The sequence below is a fragment of the Orcinus orca genome, chromosome 11, assembly GCF_937001465.1.
Source record: "Orcinus orca chromosome 11, mOrcOrc1.1, whole genome shotgun sequence".
Taxonomy (NCBI): domain Eukaryota; kingdom Metazoa; phylum Chordata; class Mammalia; order Artiodactyla; family Delphinidae; genus Orcinus; species Orcinus orca.
Window position 1 is genome coordinate 60,915,064 of NC_064569.1, and position 24,875 is coordinate 60,939,938.

Consider the following 24,875-nt stretch of genomic DNA (forward strand, 5'->3'; position numbering starts at 1 on the left):
TCCCCGTCCACACAGTAGGTGGACTGTTCAGACATCAAGGGCGAGGGCCTTGGAGAGATGAGGCTGCAGGCAGATCAAGGTGTGGTGGAGTGGGGAATACAGAAACACAGCTCTTAGAAAGATGCTCTCTGTTGGGCAATGCCATCAGCTGCTCTAGGAGGCATGGATAGAACCAGGTAAAAATGTGAATGCTTCCTCATTACGCTTCTGGGCTCTTCGCCCTTCATCTTCTCTTGGTGAGAGCTGGGGTTTGCATCTCCACTCAAAATCTCTCCCCTTTCTGCCTCCCGGCAAAGTCTGTCCTGCTTTTCACATCTCTGCCCTTTCTATAACTTCTACATTCCTTAGAAAACTCATCCTCCTAGGAAAACGTCTTCCACACCCCCCCACCTCCTCCCAAAGGGAGACGGAAGGTGTCCTTTAGGGCAAGCAGGTGGCTCTCAGACCTGGGGAGCAACATGTATTCCAAAGCCTTGCCTACGCCTTCAGCCTGCAGACTGAGGGGCAGCTCGGATCCAAGGCTCCGCGCGGTCTCTAAAGGCAAATGAGACACAAAGCTGGAAGGAGATGGCTCTGTGCTCCCACACTGAGCCTCAGCACCCCTTCTGTATGGGTGGCAGCACTGCCTTCACCTCCTGGGCCCTGAGGGTTAGGCCTGAACCCAGTAATGCCCAGGAACCATGAAGGAGCTGGTGGAAACCGACCTCAGGGGTCTCCCAGTGACATCACTGTGGCCGGAGCACCTGCCTGTGGGTAGGATGCAGTCAGATGAGAGCCAGAGAAGGAGGGGCTACAGGACAGCATCACATCTGCGATGCCACAAAGACCCTCAAAGTGCTTATCTTCTTCGAAAGGGAGAAGCAAGATGGCCAGAGGAGACTTTGATAAATTACAAAAAAAAAAAAAAAATCTGATGAAATCAAGTGATGGTGGGAACCAGGTGAAGGCTGAGTGGTGAGTAGACCAGCTCTTGAGTCCCCATCCCTCTGCCTCGATTTGAGCTCCTTTCTGCTTGGATCCTGTGCCGGTGTCCTCACTCCATTGGCTGGACAGTTGTCCACCAGACTTTCCGTTCACCGTGATTCACATGTTTTCCTCGGTTATGGCCCAAGGTTGAGCCTTGGCAAGGTGGGGGTCTCCGGGATGACAAGGAAGTAATCCTTGTCGTTGTAGTTGGAAGACAAGTCATCCATTCCATTCCTTATAAAGGCATGTGTTTTTCTTGAATAAATGCTAAGTGAAACTAGTCTTTATGTCTTTTCCCATTGATCCACAGCCTCGTCATTCCAAAACTAAAATGATGCCTTCAGAGAACACAGACTGCTTGGCAGGGTGGTCTGGGGAGAGAATCTGCAAACTGTGGGATGGCCTATGACAAGGCACTCCCCTTCAGAAAGTCACAGTGGCCATGAAGCTGCCGCCTGCCAGGCCCCACTCTCCCTGAGGAAGGTGAGTCCTGCTGGGCTTGGACTCCCCCATTGCTCTCACTCTGAAGGGCTGGAAGTTGTGGAAGGCTTAAGGGCCTCTGGAGTCTCCCAGATCTGCAAAATTGACTTCTTTATATTTATTTATTTACTTTTGCAAAAATATATTTTTTTTTCTAAATTTTTCTATTTATTTATTTATTATTTTTGGCTGCGTTGGGTCTTCGTTGCTGTGCGCGGGCTTTCTCTAGTTGCAGCGAGCGGAGGCTACTCTTCATTGCGGTGCGCGGGCTTCTCATTGCGGTGGTTTCTCTTGTTGCAGAGCACAGGCTCTAGGCACACGGGCTTCAGCAGTTGTGGCACACGGACTCAGTAGTTGTGGCTCACGGGCCCTAGAGCACAGGCTCAGTAGCTGTGACGCATGGGCCCAGCTGCCCCACTGCATGTGGGATCTTCCCGGACCAGGACTTGAACCCTTATCCCCCGCACTGGCAGGCGGACTCCCAACCACTGCGCTACCAGGGTAGTCCCGTATCATTGTCTTCTGATCTTGGGGATTTACTTAACTTCCCTCAGCTTCTGTTTTCTTATCAGTAAAAGGGAGATAATTACCTACACCTCATAGCACTGTTATGATAAAGAACCTGTCATAAAGTAAATGCTCGGAAAATAGCAACTATTATTGTTCAATTTGTGTTACTCCCTCAATCGTTATTCTTCCTGGTTACATTACTGAAGTAAAATGCAGCTCATTAGTGTGTTCAAAGTAATAGAAGATTCAGCTTAAACACATTTTCTGCCTACATCAAGTCATTCAGAAGCACCCATTTTCATTTCAGGCCATGGAGAAGAAAATAATTCTAGATCATGTGAGAATACATTCCAACCTTAGAGTGTAATCAGGTAGTTGGATCATTTAGTATCTGTCATCACTCCGATCAGTAGATCTCGTTGGGTTTTCATTGGATAGGAGTCGGAAGAGGTTGAGTTGAAGGCACATTGGGCTGTCAAAACAACAAAACCAAAACCAAAACCCCCCAGAATAGCATGCCTTGTTGTAGTTTTCTTTTTCCCAAAGGAAGGAGCGGGATAAAGCACAGAATAAAGACAGATGGTTTTGTAAGTTGTTAGAGATTTTTGCTGTCTGTGGTTCCAGGGACTGAAATGAAGAGGTCATGAGACAGGGATGCTCTTTAGCAGACACTGGAGACAAACTCTTCCTAGATGTTTCGCCTGAATAGACACACGCTTCCCAGTGGGGAAAGAGGTCTTTGGTGTTGTATCTAAACTCACTAGATGAACTGAAAAGAAACATTTTTTGATCTATGGGTACAAACTGTAAACCCCTTCCTTTCTTGTCTCTCCCAATGCAGAGAGGACATAAAAACTCTCTCTCTCTCTCTCTTATTTTGGTATAAAGTAGATATTGAGCATTAAGCACTAAAAAGGAAGAGCTAGTATGTGTTAATGACATATCTATTGAGCACATTTAGTGATCATCTGCTACTGTGAAAAGTGCTTTCACGTATATTACTTATTTCAACCCTCACAATAGCTCTATGGGACAGGTTGCATTATTCCCATATGACAGGTGAAGAAGCTGAAGTTCAAAAACGCTAGGTGACTTGTGCAAAGTCACACAGTTTATGAGGGGCTAAACTAAGAGTCAAACTCATGTCCTCCAAATGCAAAGTCTGTACTCTTTTCCAAAGGCAACTGAGGCTAAAAATATCTAAGGATTATAAATATTATAGTTGAAAGGGAGCAATTGAGACATCTTTACTTGAAAGATGAGGAAACTAAAGTCCTTACTATATATAAAATAAACAACAAGGGCCTACTATATAGCACAGGGAATTATATTCAATATCCTGTAATAAACCATAATGGAAAAGAATATGAAAAAGAATATATACATTCTTTCAACATTGTAAATCAACGATACTTCAATTTAAAAAAACAAAACAAAACAAAACAAAACACTGACATCCAGAGAGGCAAAAATCATCTAATTAGGCTCTCACAGCTTGTTAGCAGCCAAGCCTAGAATCCAGGATTCTTTCTACTCTTTGCTGACCCTTGAAGGAACTCCCTAAAGAATAAGAAACTCTCAGGGTAGAAAACACTAAGGTACTCCTCCTGTTTAGCATGAATAAAAAGTACGCATTTCTTCTTCTGTTTCCCTGATTTGGATCTTGTCATGGAATCTATGCACGGTGATAGAGCTGGCTGCTGGGAAAGCACCACTGATGGAGACTAGCTTTAGAGCTCCAGATTCCTGAGAACTTAGATCTTTCTTCTCTCTCTCCAATGTCAATATGACTCCGACATGAAGACACAGAAAGCAACTACGTATTTCTGTTTTAAAAATCAGCTGTGGGCTTCGCTGGTGGCGCAGTGGTTGAGAGTCCGCCTGCCGATGCAGGGGACACGGGTTCGTGCCCCGGTCCGGGAAGATCCCACATGCCGCGGAGCGGCTGGGCCCGTGAGCCATGGCCGCTGAGCCTGCGCGTCCGGAGCCTGTGCTCCGCAACGGGAGAGGCCACAACAGTGAGAGGCCCGCGTACCGCAAAAAAAAAAAAAAAAATCAGTTGTGTTCTATTTAAATTGTTCAAATGTAAAAAAGAACCAAGTGAAAAAAAAAGAAAGAACCAATTGAACATCATTACAACAGTACCATATTTGAAAGGAAAATGTTAAGACCTTAGTAAGAATGGTGAAAGTATGTAAAAGACTTTAAGCTAATATTTCTAAGCATCTTCCCATCTCTGTGAGAGGTCTATTTGCATTTTCATGCCAGCACATGGGCACAGTTTGCATCGGGGTCAAACACAAAGGCAGTGGAATTAGACTCCTGGATGACAATCCTGGTCCCACCATTTGCTGGTGAATTTCTCCAACTCTCAATCCTCAATTTCTTATCTACTAACTGGAAGGTGATAAGAACTATGGCAGAGACTGCTAGTTTCCTTCCCAATAACCATTCTCCTCTTCTTCTTTGCTCACAGAACCCTGATTTTGTCTGGGATGGCAATGTGCCCAGCTGAAGGAATACATTTCCAGCCTTCCTTGCAACTTTGGACAGAAAATAAGCTGTAATTGGAAGTCATCGTATGGGGGCTCCAAAATTTCTCTAAAAAGAATTCTTTATCTCCAAGGTGTTCCCTTCTGCTCTACTCCCAGTTCCTCTTTTTTCCTGTCTAGCACTCAGATACAGTGTCTGGAACTCCAGCAGCCATCTTGGACTGTGAGGATACAAGCCCTGTACACCAAGGATGGTGGACGAGAAACATAAAAGGAGCCTGGGTCCAAAAAGTCACCATACCAGTTCTGGACAACCCACCTCCAGACGTCTTTCAGATAAAAGAGAAGTAAATCTTTATCTTGATACACTTCCTATTATACAAATCAAATCCAATTCTGATCTTTATAATAAATAAATAAAATAATCCATATGAAACATGTGGTATAGGATCTGGCATTTAGTAAGTACCCAATTAATGTTAGTTGCTGCTACTTCTATTACTAATACTCTATGAAGTACTATGATTAGTACTACACCACTGATAGGATTATGTCTCATCTTCCCTTTGCTTCAGATGTAAGTTCCTGGAGAGCAAACCTTACAACTTACTCTTATTTGTATCCCTGTAGGCCTGCCACTGTGCCCTGCACATAATTTTTTTTTAAAGCACCTTCTACTTACAGAAAAAGTAATTTTAAGTTTATTTTTCAGTTAAATCTGCTGAGTAGAATCAGGCTTATTAATATGATAAAACCTGAAGAAATAGTTCCAATTTTTATATAGGTGTCTGTATTTCCTAATTCTTATTTTAAAGTACATATTTTATTTATATCTGAATTAGCAACCAGTTTTGTTAAAGTGTGTTATTAATAAAACATTATCTTTTTTTACAAAAAAAAAAAGTGCAAAAAAACCATGGAAAGTCTGGCCTCTGGCCCCAAAAACTGTCTTACACGCCCCATCACACACCTCGCACTCATTGTTATTGTAGCCATTCTCTATGGAGCACTTGCTATGAACTTGGCACTAGGATAAAACACTTAGGTACCTTGCCTGAATTAATTGCTCATATCAATCCTGTGGGAGAGGTATGATTACTGCCGTACACTACACTCCTTATTGTAAGGTTAGGATCTAGAAGGAAATAGTCTAATGACTGTTATATTTTCAAACTCAAATCAAATTACAGAAAATGTTTCTTAAGAGCTCTGAGCCTATAGAAAACTCGCAGAAGTTTCACTTTATTCTGTGTTAATTTCCTTTTTCAGAGACCCACTTACAGAAGAAACAAAGTCTTCAAAAGCGAGAAGAAAGCTTAATTCTTCACTCCCCTTTTCCTCTAAAATATTTTCATTTTTTAAAACGTAGTGTTCTTAATCAAAGGTCCATAGGAACTTTACATCCTGAGAAAAACAGAAACATTCATTGCTACTTGGGGAAAGCAAGAATTGAAGAAGTTTTTTAGAAAAAGGTCTTCCTTTCCCCTCCATTTTCCTGCAAGATCTCTTCACTTCCCAGGCCTGCCTGGGTCCCCCTGCCTTGCTTATCAGGAGGGTGGAATCCTCTTGCCAACCTTTATAACTCACACCCTCCCATTTCAGATCTGATTCTTTCCATATTTCGAATTCACAAACACTCTTTGTCTCTCATTCCTGTTCTGTTGATCAATTTCTGTGCCATAAGTTTGAAGTAAGAGTTTTGATTTTATATGTCAAGTTAAATAAATGCATATAAATAAGAGGGTACCCTGATCATGATACCAACATCATCATGAATTTGTTTAGGGGCACCAAGAACCAGCTAATCCCACAAAAGCTACTCTGTGGGGGCTTCCCTCGTGGCGCAGTGGTTGGGAGTCAGCCTGCCGATGCAGGGGACACCAGTTCGTGCCCCGGTCCGGGAAGATCCCACATGCCACAGAGCGGCTGGGCCCGTGAGCCATGGCCGCTGAGCCTGCGCTCCGCAACGGGAGAGGCCACAACAGTGGGAGGCCCGCGTACCGCAAAAAAAAAAAAAAAATCTGCTCTGTGTACCTATTTTATGCAGTCATTTGATTCAACTGGGTATTGTTTTTTTAAAGCCACGTTGAAATCAACGTGTTTTCCCAGGCTCTTGGAGTGCCCGGGTCAGGAATGCTGACAATCTGCCGTCAGAGAGAGGCTGTCAGCATCACCCTCTATCAAGCCGTCCCAGTCATCACTTGCATAAGAACAAGCAGGCAACCCGCTGCCTTGTGACAAATGCTGTGACTCCGGAGCCAAGTGCTATGAATGAAGTCCTGTAAAAGGTCATTTTACGTAAGAGGAAATAATGGCGTCACCCGGGGTGCATACATAATTTTGAATTAAAAACCTGTTCACTGGATTCTGGAGTACATACACTTATTGGGGATCCCTCCCCTTTTTTTCTCCCCTGTCATCTCATTAAAGGTTACAAATTCTGAAATCTTGTCCAAGTTGTCTAGTTTGGGGTATTTCGTGTCCTAGGTAGGTCATAAACTGTTATTTATGATTGAATTCTGGGCTATGTGAATTACATTCACCTAATTCCCTGGAAGGGCAGCAACAAGTGTTACCACCCGACCTATTAGCATTTCATGGATACCTACGGATCTATTACCCTCCATAAACATTTTTCAAGGAATATGTCTCCTGACACCTACACAGAGAAGCTAGAAAAGCCAGTGAGCTATTTCCTCAAGTACCCGTATAAACATTCAAATCGTTTCAACTTCTCAGCTCCAGAGATAATTTCAAGGCCTGGGGGGTATGTGGAGGTGACTAGTAACACCAGAAACATTCCATGAATATTTTAGGAGCCAGGTGATAAAATAAACTGCAAGCAGTTTTTTAGCCCAGGTTCTAAATAAATGATTCTCAAAAAATTTTTGAAAAAGAATATATTCTAACAACTGTATTTTAAAACATGCCCATTTCAAAATATTGCTTTCTTTTGTGACTTTTCTTCCTGCTTAAGGTTTCTTTTAACCCACATGGATTATATTTGGAAAGACTAAGTCACAAAGCACGTTTTAAAACAGCAGAATTGGGCTTCCCTGGTGGCGCAGTGGTTAAGAATCCGTCTGCCAATGCAGGAGACACGGGTTCAAGCCCCGGTCCGGGAAGATCCCTACATGCCGCAGAGCAACTAAGCCCGTATGCCACAACTACTGAGCCTGCGCACCACAACTACTGAAGCCCCCATGCCTAGAGCCCATGCTCCGCAACAAGAAGCCACTACAATGAGAAGTCCGCGCACCACAATGAAGAGCAGCCCCCGCTCGCCGCAACTAGAGAAAGCCCACACGCAGCAACGAAGACCCAACACAGCCAAAAATAAATAAATACAATAATTTATTTAAAAAAATAACAGTAGAATTAAACAGCTTATTTTCAATATCTATAAACCCCTTAAGACAGTTTATATAATTTAAGTAAAAATTTATATTTTGGGGGGGAAGAGATGTGATGTCTGAATACTTTGAGTGATTATTTGCAAGAATAACATCTTGAATTTACATAAACTATCTTCCAAGCCTTACAAAGTAGTGCCACAGTGGAAAGAGCGTTAATTAAGGATCAAGGGAGCCGGATTTGGGTTCTAATCCTGTCTTTGAGTTTAATTGGCTGTGTGACCAGGGGCAGGTCACTGGCCCTCTTAGCTTCATTTTTTTCCTCTGCAGAAAGGGGAGAGATGAATGAGACTTTATCAAAACTCCTAAAATTCTGTTTTCAGCTCTGATCTCAACTTACCATTTATACAGGTAGAGAAGAGGTATTACTGCTTACCACTGTATAGAAAGCAAATACAAACCAGGGTCCACAAGCTGTCAAGACAGCCATGCAGCTCAGTTCTTGTGGTAGCTATGCGGCACTTTTTACAGGCATCAGGGATTTTAACTAGAACCCTAGGCAATAATTACAATTATTCTATAGTGAGCCAGTGCATTGTGGCAAGGATAAGATTCACTCTCACGCCTACAAACACAACTCACACTGTTGTCTACCTTAAGGATCTCCTCTGCTGTAAGAAACTAAGACTAAGTCACCGAATCGTCTCCCACAGAGACCCGTCATTCCCTCCAGTGGTGGTGTCGAAACACGGCAACAGGAAATTACAAAGGGGATCTGGCACCACCACAGACCACTGCTTTGTAATAGTGGTTTAGGCAGGGTGGGGCTAACCCTCAGAGCAGGATGCTCCAAGCTCTGAGGAAGCCAGCTCTGCTCAGGACAGTTTCAAATCCTTCAGATGTCAAGTTCCACAACAAAAAAACTGACCATCCCACCTTCACGGGCCATGAACATTACTAGCGAGAAAAGTGTATGTGTATGTACGAATACACACACACACACACACATATATACATACATAGATGTACATACCCACAAATGTATAGATACTGGGAATTACTTGGAAGGATCATTAAAGACAGGTATGTGTTTAAAAACTGGAACCAAGCTTTGTAAAAATGAACATCTCTCCAGCAGCTAAAAACTAGAAAGAGAATATGCCTAAAACTATTACAAGTTTGGCCTCTTTGACTGTGATGACTCACAAAGCCGGTTTGCTCTTCTGAGGTGATGAGTCAGCCCTGACAGAGTAAGCCACACCACTCGGTAGAATCTGTTACAGCAGAGTTCAAAATACTTGCAACATAACTGAACTGTCAGCTTCAATAGGAACTGAACTGGATGAACTCTCAGCTTCAGGAGAAAGCCAAAGGAGGACAGTGACTTAATTAAAACTTTGAAACTCCTCAAGAGTCATTTCCTGTTGCTTTCTGTACAGTAGTTGAATACTCATTTATCAGTTACTTCAGAAGCACAGGTTGTCAGGTCTTAAAGGACTATGGAGTATGTTTGCCCACTCTGTTAGAAATGAATTTGGCAGGGTTTGAGAGCATGCAAATAACCACGTCGACTATTTTTTCAAGTGTTCATTTCTGGCATCTAACTAACCATCCAATACTTCAGATGAATGCCCGGGGCAGGGAGCAAGTGACTCCCACATGGACCCTATCTCAGAGCAGTCAGTTGTGACTCTGCATCAAGGGGTGACAAAGCGGTCCTTTCTGTCCTCAGGTCCTAACAATCCCTGCAAAATAAAATCGGATTTAGAACAACCTTCAGACCAAGGAGACCTGCCTGCATCTATAGCCCACCCTAGAGCATCTAAATCTTCAAAGCCCTCTTGCCCCACCTGTGCCATCTTTGATAACCTGACTCACTTTGTAGGCAGGTAAGGCCAGGGGTCAAAGCACCCATGCCATGGCATTTATTGCCTTTCTATGTGGTGAAGGTTTCCAACAAGGTCTTTGAGAAAGAAACAAAGCAAGGAAGAACACCTTGCTAAATAGATTCATGCGGCCAGTGAGTTCATTACTCAGGGTTTTCTGTGTCAATAATTCTAGACAGTTGTAACGTTGTATTCATATGATTCCTTCCACTTAAATACAAATATAAATTTGGCTCAAGTTCTACAAAAAACTAGGGATTACTGGATGCTATTTTTCTAGTTGTGATAACATCCTATTTCTTAAATCCAAATTATTTGGATTGGAATACACGTATGTGTTTTATACACACATACAATATCTATATCTAGATATGTAAGTATAATAAATAATATAGATATCGTATCTAACCCCTCTTAAAATGGTATCCGGATAATAGTATTTTCATTTACATAATGCTTCACTGTGAGTAAGGTGGTTAAATGGTGGCTCTAGGACTTGAACTCATGTAGATTTCACTGCCACTTCACTGTATGTCCCTGATAGCTCCCCAAGGGCAAGGCTGTTATTCTCACTTACAAATGAATAGACTAGGCTCAGAGATTAATGTCAAAAGACTAGACAAAGTCAGAACTAGAATCCAAGTCCACGTTCTTCTCAATATGATGAATGCATGAAGATATTTATTGCAGGAGTGTTGAAAACAGCATGAAAACAGAAACTCACTAGATGACAACAGGCAAATGACTGAAATAATACGTCGACTCAATGGGATATTATGCTGTCATTAAAATTACCACTTTAAATAATAATGAGGGTGATAGCTACCATGTATTGAATGCTTACTTTGTGACAGGAACAGTGACAGCTCATTATGCTAACTACCTAATTTTGGATTCACAACTCCATGAGACAGGTACAATCACTGTCTTCATTTTACTCATGAAAACTGAGGCTAAATTACATCACTTGCCCAAGGGAATTCAGCTAATAAAATCAAGACTTTTTGACTTTAAAGCAGGTTTTCTCAAGCTTGGCACTACTAACATTCTGGGTTGCGTAATTCTTTGTTATGAGGACTGTCCTGAGCATTGCTGGATATTTAACAGCATCCCTGGCCTCTACCACCAGTTATGAAAACCAGTAATGTCTCCAAACATTGTCAAAGTCTCCTGGGGGAGAAAATCGCTCCAGGTTGAGAGCAACTACTCTACAGCATAAGGTTAATCATTATGCTGTAGACCCCCTTCCAACACCACCAACCTTCCTACAGAAGCATGGTGGTGGAAATACACACACACACACACACACACACACACACACACACACACACACACACAGAGTCATAGACAAGATCCCCTGAGAAACAGGTTCTTGACACTCTGATGTTTGACTGCAGGAGGTTTTGGGGGGTGTTCCTGATAGCCTCACCTGTGAAGGAGCAAGGGAAAGAGGATTGGGCAGAGGGAGAGTTGAACTACAAGGCCACCTCCTTGTTGAGACAGGCCTCAGCCACTTCTCCAGGGAGCACTGGAGCTGGGACGGCCCTTTACAGTTGTCGGACTTGAGACAACAGGGCCTGGTCTTTAGCCACTCCCCATAGACCAATCGCACCCAAGGAGGGGGTATGTCCTAGGGCAAGGTAGCTCTCCCTGAGACAAGGCTGAGGACAATTCTAGGGAAAGGGCTAACTGACATCATGACAGCCACCAACAGTCTCATATCTGGGGACTGAGTACCCTCTCTGTCCTCAGGTGGCAATCTGGGTGGAACACCACAGCATCCTCTCCAGACGCATATATGAGTATTCTGATTGTTTCATTGTAACTCACTTAAAATACATAAGCATGTGAACGGAGACTGGAAAGTGATAAGCAAATGAAAATAGTAGTACTATAAATAATGCCTTTTTTGTCTTTTTTCAAAGTTGAAAACAAGAATGTTGCCATCATACTGTTCTTACAATTTAAAAGAAGTGCTGAGGTATCAGAAAATACAATTCATAGCTTTAAAACACCATATATTATATATTCACATGGTTACAATGATCCCCAAACCTGCTTATGTGCCCTAAAACACCGGGAGCTTCCTTTCATAGCCACACCAGGCACTGTTCTAAGCACTTTTACTAACTTATTAAATCTTCTCTATAACCAGAAGGTGGGAACCTTTATTAACTCCATTTTACAGAGAAGGAAATTGAGTTTCTAAGAAGTTAAGTAACTCAGGCTCTACATGGCCTGTAAGTGGTGGAACTGGGACTTGAACCCATGTACTCACAAATCCTGACTCTTACCAACCCTGCTTTACCGCCTGCTTCACACATTTATTTCACATTGTTCCCCTGAAATTCCCTCACAACGGCAGTAATTTGTCTTCTCAGATTTCATTTCTTCTTTAAAAACAAAACCAAACAGGGGAGGAATCAAGATGGCGGAGGAGTAGGACATGAAGCTCACCCCCTCCCACAAATACATAAAAAATACATAAAAAATACATCTACAAGGGGAAGGATCCACACAGAACATCTGCTGAACGCTGGCAGAAGACCTCAGACTTCCGAAAGGGCAAGAAAACCTCCACATAACCAAGCAGGACACATGAAAAAAGAAAACAAAACCAAACAAAAACAGTAAAGTAATAAAGCTCTCAATATAAGACTATGTTAAGAGATTTAAAAAATGCCTTCAAATTTCCTATTTTAAAGTCTTTGAAGATTTAAACACTTTTCGATGTCAATGGAAATTGTAAGTAAAGATATGGCATATTCCTTTAAAGAATCGAGTCTCGGGACTTACCCGGTGGTCCAGCGGGTGAGACTCTGTGTTCGCGCTCCCAATGCAGGGGGCCCGGGTTCATTCCCTTGACAGGGGAATTAGATCCCGCATGCATGCAGCAACTAAGAGTCTGCATGCCACAACAACTAAAGGTCCCACGTGCTGCAACTAAGACGTGGCGCATCCTAAATAAATAAATATTATTTAAAAAGAAAAAAGAATCGAGTCTCCTGCTCTCAACGCAAAACAGGAAGCTTTATAGATACCCGCTTGAAAGATGATTCTCCTAGAGTCAAGGCCTCACCCTCTCAATGGACCTAGGAGGACTCAAATCTCTCCGGAACTCAAGAAGGAATTGCCTCCAAGGTAATTCACTAGGGGCCATTTCTTTTCCTCTGGGCACTATGGAAAAATTCAACTCAAATTCATTAGCATTCAAAAAGCAATAATTATTTCACCAAATAACCTGAGTGAAATTCTATACCCTATATTCAAAATGACCAGGTAATTTTTAAAATAAATTTCCAACCTCAAAAGATCATCTTTTTCTTCCCAGAGTGGTCACGGCCTTTACAATGCCCAAGCCCTTTAGAACATTGCTCCCACAGGTACACGCAGCGCACGTGACTGGTGAACAAGGCCTTCAAAAGGTCCACAGGTCAGTCATCTTGACAGATACTTTATTTGAAATGGAATGCATTTTGAAAATACGAAAAATAAATCACATCTCTCCAAAATCATTTAAGGGACATATTTACACAAATGACGACCACTTAAGTTCACAAATGTGATAGTTTGAAAGCATTTGGTACATGGTGACGCTTGCTTTTCAAAGCTCGTATTTGCATATTCTGAAATTTTAAGCAGAAGGTTGACAGGGGAATGTAACAGACAATTGTTTTATCTTTCTTCTCAAAATAAATACAATGGTCTGGAAGGACCACCTGTTGTTAAAATCTGCTTCCCCACCACCCAGCTGATCACCAGCAGGCCAGCTTCAGAACAGGTAGTTTTTATGCAGCTGCATCTAATAGTCCAGGGCCCTTCTGCTTCCTTCATTGGACAATAATGACCTTTCTAGGAAACCCTGTTGGATCCTTTACTCCATCTGAGAGATGGAGTCCTGCCAACAAAGTCACAGATCACTTTGTCATCCAATCTTATGTAAATCTGTATTGGCTGTTCGGCACCGCAGATCAAAATTCACCCTTTAGGGCTTCCCTGGTGGCGCAGTGGTTGAGAGTCTGCCTGCCGATGCAGGGGACACGGGTTCGTGCCCCGGTCTGGGAAGATCCCACATGCCGCGGAGCGGCTGGGCCCGTGAGCCATGGCCGCTGAGCCTGCGCGTCCGGAGCCTATGCTCCGCAACGGGAGAGGCCGCGGCAGAGAGGCCCGCGTACCGCAAAAAAAAGGGGGGAAAAAAATCACCCTTTAAACTGTGTCAAGAATTTAGAAAATAGTTCTTAAAAACCCATCCAACCCAATTCCACAACTAATACATCTTAGGTTGTTTTAGGTAAATAGGTGTATTTCTCTTGAAAGAATCACTGATGGATTCATCGAGCTCTATAATTCCCAAATTTAAATTTTATTCTACTGAGGGCATTTTACTGGTAAAGCAAAAACGAATTAGTTTGACATTTACAAAAAAAAGAGGAAAACGAATGTTCACAGGCCCATCGTCATCCTACAAAGCTCTATTTTCTAGAGATTGCTCCAGTTTCATTCAAGTCTTAGATCCCTCTTGTAAACCTGCCACTGAACATGACACTGTAAACACTTGGAGCCAAGCTAAAACCAAAGCACTCTCCCTGGGGACAGAAAACAAGTGATGTGTTTGAACCCACACACTGGCAACAACTCATATAGTGTCAGACTTGAATGAAGAGTCTTTAAGAGAAATAGCGTGTTTAGAATATGAGAGCAATACAGCATTAAAACGGGCCTCTCAGCTTAAGCCAGACTTCCTAACGGTGCTAATGTGTTAAGAGGAGCTCTTCTAAGCAACAACTGGGCTTCATTCTTTTTTTTTAACCTCCATTGAAAAAAATACGTGAAATGAAGTTATAAAGTTGGTTTGATTTCTACATGATGAGAGAATCCCCCTTCCTCTGAGGGAGATGTTCATTTTGAAAGGGCCCTTTATAGCCATTTGCTCTCTGACCTCAGCACTCCCCGTAGGGCATACGCAGATCCATGTGGATCTCCACTAAGAAAGTATGTCCAAGGAGTTCCGTCAGGATGCATAGCCGGTCCCAGTGGTAGCTGTCCTCAGGGAATGGCATGAGAGCAAGTAAAGAAGGAAGCACTGTGTGAGGCCACAGAAATCACCCTCCTGGGTGCTGGGGAGTTAGACATTTTTTCCTTCTTTCATTTGTCCCAACAGATAGTCATTGAACTCACTGTGTAAGAGGCTTGGTGCCAACACAAGTTCAAAGACAAAAAGTTCAGTTTCCAGATGGGACATTCCTTTTAATTGTCCAACTTTTTACATTTTATGTTTATTTAAGGGGTGGGTTTTCTACTGGACCTCTCCTCTCCTTCTTCCCTTTCTTGGGTTGAAAGAGGAATCACTTTTCTCCATGAAGGTGATTTGTCAGGCCTCAGAATACCCTAGGTGGTTTGTATCATTTTCTTACAGGTAAAATAGAGCCACCAACACATTAAATGATTTGCATTTGTATTTTGTTTTGCTGAGTATTGTTAAGTATGCTCGTTTTTTGTTGTTGTTGTGCTGGAAAAATTATTAAGCCATAATAAGTGTTAAATAAAAACAAAATCCCATCCTACTCCTCTCCTTTCTAATTTCTGAGGTTTCACAGTTAAATGCTAAGAGGGGTTCAGACTAGAGAGTCACTAAGAGGGTCAACTCAGTATAAATATCACAGCAGAGCAAGGACTAAGGGCTGTGGAAAGATAATACAAGGAACCATGATTCCGGTGGCCACATTACAAACCAGAGCCATTGTGAGAAAGAAAAAAATTCTAGCAGCCACGAGGGAGCCTGGGCATACTTTTTTTTGACAACACTACCTAGCCGGTATGTAAGCTAACAACATACAAGTGCCTTTAAAAGTCTACAAGAATCTTAATTTTAAAAGTATTTGGTATGGATTTTAATTTTTTTATAGCATGAGAATTTGAAAGAAAAATCCTACCATCTGGGAAAAAAAAGCTGTGGGTTAATTGGGGTTACATGATCTGCATGTATTAAAATGACAGTACAATGAGGCATTATTAAAAAGCACAGCAGTGGTTCCAAAGAAATCAAACCGAACTTGACTTAAGAACTCTTGAGATCTGCTCTCTGAGATGCCCATCATATATACATTTTTTCACAACTGCAACTTAGCCTCTGCAAGTGGGAGTCCACTTAAATTCTGCTTGCCATTTGGTTGACTTTTATTTCCCCCACCACTTTTTGGATTTGAGTTATGATCTCAAATTTTCATCATTTAAATATTGCACTGAGAAGTAATTTGACCTTGAAACTCCTTTTCAGATGGAGGGAGAATAAAGATATCTCTAGCATGAAATTCTATTTTCATTTCTTGACTACAGAACTTAGCAGTGGCCCAATACTGACCATTCCAATTTGGAAGCTGGAAAAATACTGATCAAGACTTTGCAGAAAAGATGATGGAAAACAGAGACCCGTTAGTAAAGCTAGGCAGATAGGAAGTGATTTTCAGCCGTAAGAGGATTTGGTAGCATCTATGGGCTCTTTTTAAACTTAAGTAGCATCTGCCCTCGTGGACTTTGACCATCCTTTTCATTTAACACAGAAGAGGGTTTGTTCTACCTTTAAAAGCACATGCTCTTCCCCCACCTCCCCCCGCCCCACCAACAACCCCCCAGACTCCTGAACAAGTCGCTGCTAAAACAAGACTGGGGTTGTTTTCTTACTGCAAATCCAGTGTTTATCCAGTCCTTCCTTTTTCAATTTCTGAGTTTAGCTAACTTAACAACAAAACATATAACCCTTGGATTTCTCACAGAGCAATAAAAAGCAAAACAGCTGGTGTCTCTGATCAACATTATTCTCAGAATGAAAACAAAAAGCTATGACTCCTAGTCCTTTGAAATATTTACAAACTGTATTTTATTTAAACTATGAGATTCTAGATAGAATATGATTCTAGAACAAAGTAAAAGGGCCAGAAAATGTGGTTCACATCAAGTGTGCAAAGCTCTTGGAGAAGGGTAATCTCTATTGTGGCTAAGAGCACAAATGTTCTCTCAAACAAGTGGAATAATTCTTTTCCCCCACTATGTTTTTTGAAATGAAACACCTAATGCATTCATACTCAGAAATCATAGAAAACTCCTTATTAAACCCTTCACACATAGATAATCTAAGAAAGCCTTTTCCTACAGCAGACCCAGCCCTCCTTTGTATATTCAGGATATGATCATCTTGCCATCAGTTGGGTTATGTTTGAAATACTCTGAATCAGCTATCATTACTACTGATTTCCTTTTAGAAAAAGCAATTCGATTTTTATAATTACACAATTCTGAACGTTTAGCTTCTTTAAACTTCCATTCTACACAAAATATATGTCGAAGGAAAAAAAACTCAAAAGAAAAAAAAAAAGAAAGAAAACTCCACGTAGTATCACAGAGTTTAATTTCAACCACCTGGTATAACATTTAAGTATCAGACCTTCTGAAAATGAATTCTTGATGTGTTCCCCTTCACCGCCCTTTTACTTTCTTCTTTCCCAAGATTAGAACTTACTAGGGAATAGGTTTTTGAAAATAAAGTTTCTTTTTTGGAAAATGGCCTACATTCAGAAATGTCTCAGAACAAGCATTTAAAAAAAACTAATAAATAATCATAAATCAAAATACATTAAAATAACATTACAGTACATCATCGCTCCTAAAAGGTCCACCATACTGGAAGATCCTCTCAAAGGTTCATAAATAAAGCCTTCTGGACTCGAAATCATTTCCTGCATTGTGATGAAGAGTATGCAGAAAAACTAAGAGGAATCGCCAAGTTATCGGTCGTATTCTGTCCAAACTACTTGGTCTGGTGCGGGCGGGGCGATTGTTTTGTTTTCAATCCAAGTGAAGATAATAGAAAGGTGCTTGTCCCACTTCCTCAAGTCCTCACAACCTGGAAAGAAATGACAAGGATTGAAGTAGCTCGGACTCCTACAAGACCCAGTTCTCTTCGGGCCTGTCCCGTGGACAAAGCGAGCTCAGAAGGACACCGGGGTCGCTCCCTCGAGTCCCCAGACACACTCAAGTGGCGCTGGTGACAAGGAGAGAAGCTGCGGCGTCGCTGGGGAGCGCACCAGTGAACACGCGTGGGTCAGCGTGGGCGGGCGGGCGGGCGATCAGGAGAACTTCCTGCGCGGCCCGAACCCCGCACCCTCCCCTCTCTGCCCCGCCTCTCCTGGCTCCAGCTTGTTCCCTTCTTTCCGCCTCCCAGAAACCTGCATTAATTTCTCATTTTTCCACCCAAGATCCGAACCAGGGAAAAGGCTTCCTACTGCTACCACCCCCAGCCCCACTCCTCGGAACCTCCCTCGGGAGCCGAGCTGCCGGGACCTTACCTCGTCTGGCTCGGGTGCTGCCCTCTTCAGGCAGAGTTCGAGGTGCTACGGAGAAGCCGGTGGCCGTGCGGCTGCGAGAGCGGTAGTGGGTGCGGGTGCGGATGTGGGTGCGAACGCAAGTGCGGATGCGGATACGGATGGAGCGGCTGCGGCTGCGGCTGCGGCTGGGGCTTGGGTTGGGGCTGCGGCTGCGGCTGGGGCTTGGGTTGGGGCTGGGGCTGCGGCGGGGCTTGGGGGTGGGACTGGGGCTGAAGCTGCGGCTGCGGCGGCTGCTGCTGGACCAGGTGCTGCTGCTTCTGCCGCGTGGACTTGACCGCCAGGATGGCCTGACGATTCTTGTACTGCACCATCTGAAGCGTGATCTCCGCGTTCCAGCCCTGGTCCTGCGGGCACCGAAAGTCGATTTCCTTGCCCTCGGCCATCACCACAGTGAAGTACATATACTTGCCTTTGCGCTCCACGCAGTCCACGGTCTTCATGTTGGAAAAGTGCAATTCCTTCAGCTTGACGGGCGGCTCGAGGCTGCCCACAGCGGGGCCTCCGGGTTGGGATGGCTCGACCGGCCCCTGCCCGGGCTGCTGCTGCTGGTGTTGCAGCTGTTTGGGCGGGATGAGCAGCAGCCCCTCCTCAGTGAGGATACAGCACTTTTTCTTCCAGAGCTGCAGCAACCCGTCGCTGCGCTTCTCCAACACACCCTCCTTCAGCGCCTTGCAGCCGCTGCTCTCCAACATCCTCCCGGCATAGGGGGGGCCGCCGCTCGGCTCGGCCTCTCCTCTTCCAGCCGCCCGGGCCCGGGGGGGCAGCAGCAGCCGCGCGCCGTCCTCGCCCCAACGGCTCCCGCGGCCGCCCGCCCGGAGCGCGCAGAAGAGGCTAACGCGCAGGAAGCAGAGCGGCGGCGGCGGCTGCGGCGGTTCCTCGGGGTCCGAGCAGCAGGGCAGCCGCGTCCTGATGCGCCACAAGGTCCGGGAGCTGCGAGCCGCCGGGCCTCTGCCGTCCTCTTGCGAGCGCTCACTGAAGGGCTCTGGCCGGGCCCCCTCGCGGCGCTTTTGAATGGGCCATCCCCCCCACCCCCGAGTGACACCCAGCGGAAAAGGCGGCTCCTGGCGCCCGCGCCGCGGGGGAAAGCCCAGCTCCGAAAGGCACTCCGCCGCCGGCGCACGCCTCATTAACTTGGGGCCTTTCCAAAGCCGGCCGCGTCCACGCCCCCCGCGTCCCTTGCTCCGCCTCTCGCCGCCCACTCGCTTCCGCGCTCCTTCCCCGGGATGGCTGCAGGGACCCGAGCCCCGGAAACTCCTCTCCTCCGCCGGGCGCCACAGCCGAGGGCGCCCGAGATGGCCAGCAAAGGATGCCGAGGCGCAGAGGGCGCTGAGAGGCCATCCCCAGCCGTCCCGCCTCTCCTCCCGGTGGGGCTTTCTGCTAACAGCCTCGGAAAATGAGGATGGGGCTGCGAGGACGGGTACAGCTACCAGACAGTGCCTGGTACGCCAAGCTGACCCTCTGCCCTCGGGAACCCAGCCCTGGGGATTCGCGCTGCCTGGGCGAGCAAGGAGCCTGGGGTTGAGGCTCGCGAGCCGCGGAGTCCCGTGGAAGCGTGCCTCCCCCGGACACTACGTAAATATCTTAGTCCACAAAGGCCGAGAGGACACGGTGTCTTTACACTCACATTCGCTTACGGTCACTAACTAGCTCTTCTTGGAGCCGAAGGGGCGATTGTTAAAGCAACAGCGCTACCGTCTGTCCCGTTTGGAAGGGATAGAGGAAGAGGACCACTTCGGATGGCATCTCGCCTTCCTTTTCTCGAGCCAGGAGCGCAGGCACTGCCTATCTTTACCCGTGACACGAGCGCTCTAGCTTCCCTCTTGACCCATCCGTACAGCCCGCAATAGCTCACAACAGTAATTCAACTCTAACGACAAATTCAGGTAATGCCCGGTCCCAACACTTTAAGGCAGTTTAGCCTTCCAAACGGCAGGCTAGCCTCCGCGGGTCCCTCTCTTTGCAAACGCCAAACGGGTCAGATCTCTTGGAATCTCATTTATCTGCAACCTGGGGAAAGTAATGCGGTACTCGCCCCTAGCTCCCTCCTACTCCATTTAAACAATTTTTACAGAAATTCTGGGAAACAAGGCAGAATAAAGAGCCTAAGCCGAGACCAAATCTCTTGGGGGAAATGTATTAAGTAAACAGAGAACCCCAACTATGTACCGACCCTGAAAATACGAAGAATTACACAAAGAAGAAATAAAGCAGGGGTGGATAAGTCAGAGTTGGCCAAGGTAAGAGGAAAGGCTGCTACTTGAACTCAAGAAGGAAGAAGGGAGAGCTTAGCTCATCTGTAGTTTCATCAGGCTGGTACAAAGAATTCAAAGGGGCAGAAGTGAGAGACGAGCTTGGAGAGCGGAGCAAGATTCAAATTCTTTGTGTGTCACGCTTAAGAAATTCCAGGTTTATCCCAAGGTAATCGAGAACAAAGGATAACTTTTAAACACGGGAGGGTCCTGAATCTTAATATAAGGAACAATGTTTCAGCAAATGGGACAATTCCAGCACAATCCTGAGACCCACTGAATTGCACTTAGTGGGCTCTCAGGGCCTTCACATTGTTGATGGATTCGTCTTTTAAGGAGAAAGGCAAAGTCATGTAAAGATTTCTTTACATGAGTACATTTTAAGAAGGTGACTTTTTAAAAAATTCTGTATACCAATGAATGACAAACACTGCACCTAACGTCTCAGTTTTTCCCCTGCCTTTGCAGGACAAGTGAGCATTCCAGAGAATTTCCACATGACCAGCTGTTCATCTTTTTAACAGAATGCCATTCTTCAGCTCACTTAGAAAGGATACTTCCTTTAAATGTGTAATTCAGAGTCTCTGAGGGCAGGTGTAGCTGGGAAAGACATTTCATATGGAAAATTGATACTATACAAACCAAACTGGGTAAAACATTAAGATGTATTCTGGAAGCCCAAGCCATTTTCTTGAGAAACGCAACATCTTAGTCCACTGCAGTTTCTATCCTTCTGCAGTTTATCAGGACGCAACAAATGCATTCTATCTAAGCTACTTCACAATGTCTGAACAACCAGCAGCACGATTTTCAAAAGCACTTGTTATAATTAGAGACTTAAAAACTCAGAATTTCCAGTTGGGTATTTCACAACTTAGTGACTTTGTGAACAGCTCAGAAGTATACAGTTTGCCTTCTCCAACCATAGTGCAACTGATTATTGGAAATCTCAGTAGTATAATATAGGAATCTTGTAGATAGGTGACAACTTTGCTTTTAATTTCACCAGTCACCACCAACTCACAAAAATGGCCGTATTACCATTTTTAAGACAAATTCGCAGAAAATGAATTACAGGAAATAACTGCCCCCCCCCAAAAAAACCCACAACTTCAGTTGTAGATAATGAAAACCTACGAATGTCACTTAAAAATTACTAAAGTTTAGAAAGCTAGCTAACAAGTCACTAACAAGGCTTAAGTCAAAGTGTATATTATGGCCAGCTGCATCAAGTTGTCTATCAGCAGCATCTGAGAGTTGATCATCTTCTGCTCTAGGACAGTTCTTCACTGGCTTCGAGGACACCACTTAGCTTTCCTTCCACCTCCCTGGTCATTGTCTGTCTCCTCTACAGGTTCCTCCTCTTTCCAATCTTTTGAGTGCCCCAAAGCTCAGCCCTTGGTTTTTATCTACACTCACTCCCTTGATCTCATCCAGTCTTATTATTTTCAATAAGATCTATATGCCCAAGACTCCCAAATTTATATCCAACTGCTTGTTGCCAAAGAATAAAACAGACTACCAAAGTTAAAAAATAATAACACCCCCAGGCAAGGGAACACATACTGGTGAAGACATGCACTGAGTAGTTCGCTAGAGGGAGAAGTCTGAGGGGATTTTCGATCATAGAAAGCAGGGTTCATGGAGCTTTTGCGAATAAAAAATAGCATGCTGGATAGGATGGAGTCCATAGGCTTATATATGACTGGTTAAAACAAATGCCTGGGTAGAACTGGTTCAGTAAGGGTCTGAAGTCAAAGTTCATGGTTTGTTAAAGAGCCTTAGCTGGTTAGAATGGCTGTAATGAAAAATACCCTTCAGTTTTTATATATTCCAGGCCACTGTTACTGTAAATTGAATTTTTTCCTTTTCCCTTTCTCTACAGTACTATTTGGATGTCTATTAGAGAACCAGAATATATGCACTCCCAAACTTACCTCCTCACCCTGACCTGTTCTACTTACCTGCAATCCCCCTCTCAGGTGATGGCAATTCTATCTGTACAGTTGTTCAGGCCAAAACCCTTGCAGCAGTACTGCCCTTAGAACAAGACAAAAGGAGCCCTGTGCTTTGAAGAGCCAGTACTACATGCCTATCTGGAACTCATACTTGTTCTAGACTATACTCCAGGTACTCACTCCAAATACCCTGCCTAAATGACCTTGGCTATTTCAGAGTATTACATGACCATTGTGTGCACTGGTGTGTAAGGCAGGTGGACAGATTTTGAACATGCAGGCTAGGAATGTCCACACAAACGTGCAGGAGGCCCCTTGCCATACAATTCAGAGGCAGGAATGGGAAGACAAGGAAAGTGGGACACAGGCAGAGGATCAGCTTCCTCACAAGGAAGCTTCTGGCACAGGAGTTTTAAGGATCTGAATTTCAAACCTGGACCTCTAGGTACTTGTGAAGGTGTATTTGGCAGGATAGTAGTGTGGGACGTATCTTCATTGAACAAAACTTTAAAATATTTAATCACTGGCGTCTCCATTGCACTCCTACCCCAGGACGGCAAATGTTTAGAAGCATGCCTGCCTTGCAAAAATCCTTTACTCGCTTTCTAGTACCCAATCCACAAACTGAGTCAAGAAATCCCAACGGTTATGCCTTCAAACCATATCTATATTCTGTCCATTTCTCGCCACTTCATCACCACCCTGATAATCTCTCCCCTGAAATACTGCCATGGCCTCCGAACTTTGCCTCCCTGATTCTACCCTTGTTGTCTTATCATCTATATTATAATCTATATAAGACATCCCAATCACTTTCTTCAAGTCTCTGCTCAAATGTCATCTCAATGAGGGCTTTCCTAATCACTCTAAAACTGCAACCACCCAATTTCCCTTAATTTTTCCCATAGCATGTATTACCTTCTAACATAACTGAATAATTTATAATTCCTATTGCTTATTTCTGTTCCCATTACTAGAGTATGTCAGTTCTTCCAAGAGGTCAAAAATCAGTTTTGATGTGTCCTGATCACCTAATACATTTCTTGGCACACAGGAGGAGCTCAACATATGTAGAAATTTTAAGACTCAAAAGCCCACATCTGTCATAAAAAGAAAATCAATGTCTTCAAATGCTTGACAGATTTTTCATAATGCATCCTACTTTTTAAAGTTTTCAAACTGTAATAAGAATTTATGAAAAGACTTCTAAAACTTGCCATACCAATACATGTATTTGGTAATAGTTTTTTTTTTTTTTAATAAGTTTACTTTTGGCTGCGTTGGGTCCCTGTTGCCGCGGTGTGTGGGCCTCCCACTGAGGTGGCTTCTCCCGTTGCGAGCATGGGCTCTAGGAGCACGGGTTTCAGCAGCCGTGGCACTAGGGGCTCAGTTGCCGTGGCTTGCAGGCTCCAGAGCGCAAGCTCAGCAGCTGTGGCACACGGGCCCAGCTGCTCTGAGGCATGTGGGATCTTCCCAGCCCAGGGCTCAAACCCGCGTCCCCTGCATTGGCAGGCGGATTCCCAACCACTGCGCCACCAGGGAAGCCCTGGTGATAGTTTTAAAAAATTGAATTAACAACTATACATGCTAGGCCTCTCTGAACTTTAAATGCTACTATAGTCTACAAATGCTATCTAAAAATACGTCCTACAAACCTTCCTTTTCCTGAGCAGCATGCAGCTTAATATTGAGAGGTATTTATACATCATCCTATTGCTTGCTAGTAAGAGTAATCAAAAAAAAAAAAAAAAAACAACACAGTAATGGAACTGAATTGATAGAATTTTCTCTTAGTTGGCAGATACCTGCTTAGAAGTTCATTAATACTGGCTTAAAGACATTTAACAGAAGTTAGAAAGTTATAAAGTGTTTACTTTCATTTACAACTTGATTACAAGATTATAAAACTTTTAATCTATAAACTTCCTAATTTGCAATATAAAGTAGAAACTCATGAAACATATCATTATTAAAGATTTGGATAGAGTTCAAATGTCTTTAAAGAAATAGTTAAAAGCCAAGTAATCATGAAAATACAAGTCAGGTCACCTTCATTAGTGCATAAAGGTCTGTGTTCAGACTGCAATTTAGACTTCTTAGCCATTCATCTCTTCATTTTTAAAAATTCTATTCAGTAAAAATATTTTATCAAGATTCTTATTTCCAAAATGCTGAGTTGAAAAGGTTAACAACTCTTCAACTGAATACAGAACTATTTTTCTTCACAGATGCGTCCCTCTAGCTGCCTTCCTTTTCGCCTGAAGTTGATGAACTGTGCCTCCTAGTGACCAATTTGTATAACACAGCTTAGAGCAACTGAGAATTGAGAAGTGTTCAAAACACGGCTATTACAACCTGTTTACAGATCACACACTGTCAATCAGTTGTCTCTGTCCTTTCTATTGTGCCAACAGCCTAACTTTAGGTTCTCATTTCTCTCATTCATGCTCTTGTAACAGCCCAACCACTTGAATACACACTATCTAATACACTGCACTGCTACCACTTCCATTCCTAAATTATGACAGAAAATTTTCGGTTTCCTCCTATTCACATAAGAGAACATCTCAACTCCTTACTCTAGCATGAAAATCCCTCCA

The 24,875-nt window shown here is 43.8% G+C and overlaps 1 protein-coding gene across 1 annotated transcript; it reads right to left on the reverse strand.

The window, feature by feature from the left end:
• Positions 1-13,125: 13,125 nt before the first annotated feature.
• PHLDA1 (pleckstrin homology like domain family A member 1) lies at positions 13,126-23,416 on the reverse strand. Its single transcript, XM_004271565.3, has 2 exons — positions 18,030-23,416; positions 13,126-17,587 (listed from the first exon to the last, which is right to left on the reverse strand). The coding sequence occupies exon 1, from the start codon at positions 19,193-19,195 to the stop codon at positions 18,056-18,058; it is 1,140 nt and encodes a 379-aa protein (XP_004271613.1). The 5' UTR covers positions 19,196-23,416; the 3' UTR covers positions 13,126-17,587; positions 18,030-18,055.
• Between the last annotated feature and the right edge of the window lie 1,459 nt (positions 23,417-24,875).